Here is an 8660-nt window from a genome sequence, read left to right as displayed (position 1 = left end):
TCTGTTTCCTTATTAATATGATTGACTAGACAGAATTTTGTTTGGAAAATTTTGTTAAAAAGAAAAAAAACAGTGTATCGTCCTGTGAATAATGAGGAGGGCACTGGTAACTGTTTTTCTTCTCCAAACAGAGCCTACGAGAACCAGACGTGATAACTAATAAAACAAAGTAAGAAACCATCATCAGTGGTTTAGCTGGTGGATGACAGCAGAGCTGGTGGAAAGTGCTGCAGGTGTAGAACAGCTCTCTGTTTCTGCTTCAGTACTTTGCATTTGTAATTTGCATTACAGTTTCGCTCTCCTCTTCTTGTCAGTGCTAATAGTGTTTTTGTGTCGGTCAGTCATGCAGCCCTGCAGTTCTGCTCTCTGTGTCCTGATGTTACTGACCACTACATTCACTGTTGGTAAGTCCTGCACTTCTTAATCATCTTAAACATTTTACGTTCACCTTTGGTTTCTAAGGTTCATTGTTTGGCGTGTTGGTAATTCTCTAAGCTTCATTCTAAAACTATGTTATTATATTTTAAAACACTGAAACTGGGGATACAAAGATACCATTTTTCCAGGCTGAGTACATGTTTTTCAGTATTTGGCGATACTGAGCCCAACACCGTACTGAGTAACCTACTTAAAATGAAGTAGTTGTTGGAGTAAATGAGTAGACATGGGTCCAATCCGATCCTGTATCAGTATCGGGTCAGATATTGACATCTTTCATTCATTGGTTATCGGACGGATGGGGCCAATCCACTTACTGATCCATATTCCAGTCTGCAGCTTGTGCTGGACCATGAACCCACCGTAATGCATTACAACGTGATGTAATGTAACGTGAGACGCGTCACCGATCCGGATTATGTTCCACATTTTATCATGAACCTGCAGCAATTTCAGCCTGTAAGTTAGTGAGCAAATAACATCAGCTGTTGGTCTGCAAATAACAAATAACATCAGCTGTTGGTCTAAAATAACAAATAACATCAGCTGTTGGTCTAAAATGTTGTTGTGTTTGGAGATATTTAAGTCTGGAAATGCCGGAAAGTAAAACCGCTACTTGTAATGTATGTAAAGCCAGTGTGTTGAGGGGTGGAAGTGTGGCTGCATCAGACAATACAACCAGTTTAATCACCTGCAGAGGCTTCACGTCAAAGAGTACCAGGAGTTCACGTTAACAGACAGGAAGACACCACCAGGCAGTGACTCTCACTGATGCTCTCCAGCATCATGGTGGAAAATGTGAGATTGTCGCAGCCTGTTGGAGCATTTAGAGCCCAGCTATCTGACATCCTGTTCTTTATTTTATTTTAAAGATTGTCCCAATACTTGACCTGTTCACATGATGCAGCCAAGCTTATTGTTTGTGTTTAACGTTCTAGAAAGGCTTTTGATATTTAAGATGTTTATTTCCATTTTGCATTTCATATGTTTAATTTCACATTACAGCTGTTGTTGCCACCTGTTTATATGTGAAGTTCAACATGAATAAATTCCATTGGAATGCATTTAAATTCAATGTCTTTGTGTATAGTTTTGCTCTTCTAATAAGAAGTGCTGTGTTGTCTATTTCAGCCTGGTGATGTAACCTGAAACACAAAACCAACAATGGTATGATATTAGTAAAGTAAACAGAGCTCTTAAGGGAGCGTATCGGAATCTGCGTCAGTGTCAGCAGTTGTGTATCAGAATCAGATCGGAACTGAAAAAGTGTGGATTGACACATCACTACCTTTAACACATTGTTTATATTTCTTAATCCCTCTTTCAGTGACTGAATCAGCTGCTGCTCCAGTGAAGGTGAAGCTTCATGACTCTGCTACTCTGCCCTGCTCTGAGAGATGCTCTGGTTTGGTCAGATGGACTGTGTTCACTAAACCCACTGATGCTCTGGCTGAGTGTGATCAGACTTCATGCAGATCAAAGGAGGGATATCAGATGATCCATGATCAGTACCTGAAGGGGAATCTCTCTCTCACCATCACTGATGCTGATTTCACTAAGAGAGGCTGGTACACGTGTGACTGTGATGGTAAAGATGTCTGTGATGTGCGTCTTCAGGTTGAGCGTAAGTGTCCAGCTGTTTTCTAGCGTGAACTCTGCAGACCGAATCCAGTGATGTGGGTGTAACACTGTGCACTCAGTTGTTAAATTGATGTTCCTGTTTTTCTTCTCAGCCTTGATAACACCACTTCAGATAAAACCTGGTGACTCTCTGGTGCTGATGTTGGACGTATCAGATCCAGTGGAGGTGATTTATAACAGCACAGGTGCAGCTAATCAATCCAGTGGTCAGATCTGTACAGTGGATGGACGATCAACACAGTGTAGAGATTCATATAAACAGAGAGCATCACTAACATCTGTTCTTGAGCTGAGAGCAGTGACTCTGTCTGATAGTGGAGTTTATACTGTAATGGACAAAAGGAATGAAGAGGTCATTCATATCTACACAGTGACCGTCCAGGGTATGAATTTAATGCTACTTTTACAGCAGTAATCTTTTTTCCACACCTTCAACTTGTACCCAGATTTTGTCCGTCAGCCGGTCAGTGTGAGGCCGCAGCACACTAACCAGAGAAGGTCTAACTAGTACAGAAGAGCTGAGCTGGTTGTGACGCAAGACCCTGTTATTCATCTCAGCCCCCACTGAAATCTCATTATTTTCCAAATCCATTCTTTACCAAATTAATAACGTTCCTTGGGCTTTATGATCTCGCATTGCTGCAGTGAGCAACCAACAAACTATCCTTTGACTTCTTCCCTTTGAAAGATACACCGGTCAGGCATAACATTATGACTGCCTCCTTGTTTCTGCACTCATTGTCCATTTTATCAGCTCCACTTACTATATAGGTGCACTTTGTAGTTCTACAGTTACAGACTGTAGTCCATCTGTTTCTCTGATACTTTGTTAGCCCCCTTTTACCCTGTTCTTCAGTGGTCAGGACCCCCATGGACCCTCACAGAGCAGGTACTATTTGGGTGATGGATCATTCTCAGCACTGCAGTAACACTGATGTGGTGGTGGTGTGTTAGTGTGTGTTGTGCTGGTATGAGTGGATCAGACACAGCAGTGCTGCTGGAATTTTTAAACACTGTGTCCACTCACTGTCCACTCTATTAGACACTCCTACCTTGTCAGTCCACCTTGTAGATGTAAAGTCAGAGATGATAGCTCATCTGCTGCTGCACAGTTTGTGTTGGTCATCCTCTAGACCTTCATCAGTGCTTACAGGACGCTGCCCACAGGACGCTGTTGGCTGGATATTTTTGGTTGGTGGACTATTCTCAGTCCAGCAGTGACACTGAGGTGTTTAAAAATTCCAGCAGCACTGCTGTGTCTGATCCACTCAGACCAGCGCAACACACACTAACACACCACCACCACGTCAGTGCTGAGAATGATCCACCACCCAAATAGTACCTGCTCTGTGAGGGTCCTTGGGGTCCTGACCACTGAAGAACAGGGTAACAAAGTATCAGAGAAACAGATGGACTACAGTCTGTAATTGTAGAACTACAAAGTGCACCTATATAGTAAGTGGAGCTGATAAGATGGGCAATGAGCGCAGAAACAAGGAGGTGCTCATAATGTTATGCCTGATTGTGTTTGTAGCATATAAGAACTGATTACCTGCTGCATAAGATTCAAAGTAGTCAGTAAGACAGCAGTATTATGTTGAATAAAAACATCTGATTCCAGTGGGAATAAAATCTAATGTAAACACTACGTATTTCCCGATGGAAAAGCAGGTGAGGTACAGCTAATGCAGTTTCAGTGTCCTGTTACGTTCAGCTGTGTAAGGTTTGGGGACTGAGCCACTCTTAGTGTAAACTCCTGCTGTAAGTGCTGTCTTAGCTAGAACGCTATCAGCTCAGAGCACCACAAACCCATCTGAGTCACTCCAACACCAGTAAGTCAGTCTTTCTCACTCAGAGTCTTTATTCCTTTAGATGTTAGTTAGTGGACCAGAACTGAATTAAGGAACACAGTGTTTCATACGTTCTGCTGATAACTTAAAGTTCACTGGTCAGCAAACTGCTACTGTGGCCTTAGTGATGGAGTTTAGCTGTGATCATGTTGGTTGTTATCTGTGGTACATCAGCTCCTCTGTGTACAGCCAGCCTCTCCAGTACTTCATGTACATTAAGCTTTTTGAACACATCTGTCACTGCAGTTCTGTTTCTGCACAGTATAATCTAAAATATGATGCTGCATGGTTTACACTACCAGTCAAAAGTTTGGGTACCTCAGTCCTGTTGGTAAAGCAGGTGGTTCCTCGTGAAGCTGCCTGGAGAACTCTAAGAGTGTGTAAAGCTGCATGAAGGCAAAGGAGTCAAGGCTGTATTGATTTAACACATTTATTTACTGCATAATTCCATATGTTATTTATAGCTTTGATGTTGTCTTTAGTTTTTTTAAAAGTGGATGTATCCACTCTTTTATCTGGAGCTGCATAAACAGACTTTCCTGGAGTTAAACAGTGTGAATGAAGCTCACCGTACATCTTTGTGTGTGTTTGGTTTGTAGATGTTCAGCCGTGTGTGTGCAGAGATCAGGGAGCTGCTCAGTCTGGGTGGACGGTTCCACTGCGGAGTGTATCAGTGGCTGTGCTTCTCACTGTGTGTGTGATATTAGTGGTGGTGATTGTGCAGCTGACGAGGAAAAATCCACAGCCTCCAAAAGGACCGGATATCACTGGAAATACCCACGTTCAGAAGAATGGACTGGGTAATCAAGGGGCAGAAGAACAGCAGAGACTGGCACAGCACAGTAATGACCAGGGAGCAGTCTAAGATCATTCTTGATCATCCTCTCTTTCTTTTCTTTCTCTTGCTCTCTCTCTCTTGCTTCTCCACTCATGAGACATGTATGTGAGAGTGGTTGTTTATATGTACACTATATTGCCAAAAGTATTCGGTCGTCTGCCTTCACACGCATATGAACCTGAGTGAGATCCCATTCTTAATCCATGGGGTTTAATATGATGTCGGTCCACCCTTTGCAGCTATAACATTCGACTCTTCTGGGAAGGCTTTCCACAAGGTTTAGGAGTGTTTATGGGAATTTTTGACCATTCTTCCAGAAGCGCATTTGTGAGGTCAGACACTGATGTTGGACGAGAAGGCCTGACTCACAGTCTCCGCTCTAATTCATCCCAAAGGTGTTCTATCGGGTTGAGGTATCTGAGTGCAGGCCAGTCAAGTTCTTCCACACCAAACTCGCTCATCCATGTCTTTATGGACCTTGCTTCGTGCACTGGTGCGCAGTCATGTTGGAACAGGAAGGGGCCAAACTCCCCAAACTGTTCCCACAAAGTTGGGACCATGAAATTGTCCAAAATCTCTTGATGCTGAAGCATTAAGAGCTCCTTTCACTGGAACTAAGGGGCCGAGCCCAACTCCTGAAAAACAACCCCTCACCATAATCCCCCCTCCACCAAACTTTACACTTGGCACAATGCAGTCAAACAAGTACCGTTCTCCTGGCAACCACCAACCCCAGACTCGTCCATCGGATTGCCAGACGGAGAAGCGTGATTGGTCACTCCAGAGAACACATCTCCACTGCTCTAGAGTCCAGTGGCGGCGCTTTACACCACTGCATTCGACGCTTTGCATTGCGCTTGGTGATGTAAGGCTTGGATGCAGCTGCTTGGCCATGGAAACCCATTCCATGAAGCTCTCTATGCTGTTCTTGAGCTAATCTGAAGGTCACATGAAGTCTGGAGGTCTGTAGCGATTGACAGCAGAAAGTTGGCGACCTCTGCGCACTATGCGCCTCAGCATCCGCTGACCCCGCTCTGTCATTTTACGTGGCCGACTATTTCGTGGCTGAGTTGCTGTCGTTCCCAAACGCTTCCACTTTGTTATAATCCCACTGACAGTTGACTGTGGAATATTTAGTAGTGAGGAAATTTCACGACTGGACTTGTTGCACAGGTGGCGTCCTATCACGGCACCACGCTGGAGTTCACTGAGCTCCTGAGAGCGACACATTCTTTCACTAATGTCTGTAGAAGCAGTCTGCAGGCCTGGGTGCTTGGTTTTATACACCTGTGGCCATGGAAGCGATTGGAACACCTGAATTCAATGATTTGGATGGGTGACTGAATACTTTTGGCAATATAGTGTATGTGTGTGTGGAGACTCCAGATCTGTCTACTGGTCATCTGCAGAGCTTTAGAAGCTTCCACTAACACTCTTAACTGAAGCTTCTCTATTCATGCACTTCACTGTCAAACTCTGAAAAGCCCCTTTTGGGGGACACATGTTTTTTTCAGCAAGGTATTTTCTATTTCTACTTCAGTACGTTTGGAGATTTGGAGAAAAAATGAACTTGCAGTCAGACATTTCTGCAGTGCAGCAAAGTGAGAAGCTCATTAAAGCAGGTGTGTAAAGTCTCAGATTATACAAGTGTGGCTCCAGTGCAACTCCAATTTAATGGATATTTAGTTGAATGTTACTTAAAGATATTCTATGCTGGAGTGGATCGTTCACTGAGCTGATAGTTTGGTGTTCAAACAATGCAGTTTCATTAGATATCATAATTAGTAGAGCGTCCATTTTCCACAAAGCGCTGTGGGTTGTTTTGTCCACATAACAGTCTCTGAAGGTGAGTTTGTTTCAACAGGTCCTCCTTCATTAATACTGAGATAATCACTAATCACTCATTACTAATGCCGTCCTCTACAAACTCATCCTACTCATATCAGTATTTACATATAAAGTAAATAGTTTCTAAACTGTAGGAGCCAAAATTGTAAAACCAAATGCATTAAAGAGGTTAATAATTCTTATTATTGCAAGCAACGACAGCAAGCCAAATTTGAATGGACTTTAGGGCTTAATTTTAATTAATTTGTTAAACATCAAAAATTTAATAACGTCTTAACTGCAGGGCCTAGCATTTTAAAACCAAATACATAAATACATCATCTAAAAGTGCTGGAGCCTATCCCAGCTGTCACTGGGCGGAAGGCAGGATACACCCTGGACAGGTCGCCAGTCCATCGCAGGGCAGACAGACAGACATACACAGTTACACACTCACTCACACCTAGGGGCAATTCAGCATGTCTGCATGTTTTTGGACTGTGGGAGGAAACCGGAGTACCCAGAGGAAACCCACGCAGACACGGGGAGAACAGGCAAACTCCACACAGACAGTAAACACTGCAAGCGAGACGAGAATTCTTAAATTCTTTTTCATTAATAAAAAAAAGCAACAGCTTCTTTACTGAAGGGCCTAAATTTGTCAAACCAAATGCACTGAAGAGAATCTTAATATTATAACTAACTACAGCATGTAGAATTTAAACTGTGTTGTACTGAATTGAATGTTGTACTACACCATACACTTCCTTCAGTCTAGTCTTCAGGGGTCTAAGTACAGTCTCAGTAATGTTTGGGGGTGGGGGTGGGGGTGGGGGGTACTGTGTGTTGTATAGGTGGTGTGGTTTACATCATGACTGGTTTGTTCCTCCACACTTCACTCTGCTCTTCCAGCATTGGCTGCTCTCTTTCTCTTCTGTTTGTCTTGTTTCAGCAGCTCAGTTGCTTTTAATATTTAAGCAATGAAAATAATTCCTCCTGTTAACCATGCTGTACTGAAAGTCTCCTGCAGATCAAATAATAAACAAACTGTAAAGTGTGTGCAGATCATTTGGTTAGTGTCCCTTATCAGGGTCAGTTTGGGACAGTAATGTAAGAATGTACAGAAAGGATTATTGATAATGAGGACTCGTCATAGAGCTGCACTATATGGAGGGAATGTCCTGTGTGTTAATAAAGTCATAACAGGATTGCAGAATAATAAAGATGTTTTAAATATCTGAGTTATCAGATCCTCTTCAGACACATCTGAGTCTTATTAACCTCTTAATGATCCCGTTAAAGAAATCAGAAATGTATGTCACTCAGCTGACATGAACATTTTCCAAAAACAAAATCTTGTTTTCAGTTTATTTGAAAAGCATAACCTATACATAAATACAAACATTTGTTTTCCATGACAAAATATACAGACATTCTGGTTCTCTAATGGACACAGTCAGTACACACTGTTGTTGTGTTCTGTTTGTAAACACACCTGAGTCAGGTCATCATTACAGCCTCCATCACCTGACCGAGAACTGATTACAGCAGAACTGAACAACAGTGTAAAGTGAAAACTCCAAGACTTCATCAGTGTAAGAATTCACACCACACAGTGTCTACATTAAAGTACAAAATAACAATAACAAATATATTCTCAATAATCCTGAGTAAATAATGAGTCTTTCAGATTTTACAGATTTGTAAAGAATAACATATGAATCCTCTTCCTTTGTCACACTAAAGTAAAACGTTCCAGAGCTGTTAGCAGATTCATATTTACAGATAATCAGATAATCAGATTCAGGAGAAACTTCATTAGACCAATCACACCACAAGCTGTTTTATGGAACTTATGTTGTATTTAAACTGGTTGAAACATTTACATCTGCATCTTTTTAAAGCTTTTCCTGCTAAAGCTTTTCTTCTCCTCCTCTTCTTTGACAATCTGTAAGTGTTTGGTAACTGAGGAGACACTGCTGTAGTTTTGAAAGTGAAATGTTTTCTTATTCTTGTGTGATACAGTATTTCAGGTTTTATAATGTGCCAAATGTTATCAGCAGTGA

At 42.0% G+C, this 8660-nt stretch overlaps 1 protein-coding gene across 1 annotated transcript; it reads left to right on the top strand.

The window, feature by feature from the left end:
- Window positions 1-330: 330 nt before the first annotated feature.
- On the top strand, window positions 331-4926 carry LOC118826928. The gene is made up of 4 exons (XM_036598011.1): window positions 331-404; window positions 1766-2062; window positions 2172-2462; window positions 4529-4926. Exons 1-4 carry the CDS (start codon window positions 344-346, stop codon window positions 4792-4794), a joined length of 915 nt encoding a protein of 304 aa, XP_036453904.1. The 5' UTR covers window positions 331-343; the 3' UTR covers window positions 4795-4926.
- Window positions 4927-8660: the final 3734 nt, after the last annotated feature.

The sequence above is a fragment of the Colossoma macropomum genome, unplaced genomic scaffold (genome assembly GCF_904425465.1).
Source record: "Colossoma macropomum unplaced genomic scaffold, Colossoma_macropomum, whole genome shotgun sequence".
Classification (NCBI taxonomy): Eukaryota; Metazoa; Chordata; class Actinopteri; order Characiformes; family Serrasalmidae; genus Colossoma; species Colossoma macropomum.
The sequence above is the reverse complement of the archived record's forward strand: the minus strand, read 5'-3'. Positions and strand labels throughout refer to the sequence as shown.

Coding starts and splice junctions, on each gene's coding strand:
- LOC118826928 (XM_036598011.1), top strand. CDS start 344: ATGCAGCCCTGCAGTTCTGCTCTCTGTGTCCTGATGTTACTGACCACT. Junction 405..1,765: donor GACCACTACATTCACTGTTG/GTAAGTCCTGCA, acceptor TCCCTCTTTCAG/TGACTGAATCAGCTGCTGCT. Junction 2,063..2,171: donor TGTGCGTCTTCAGGTTGAGC/GTAAGTGTCCAG, acceptor TTTTCTTCTCAG/CCTTGATAACACCACTTCAG.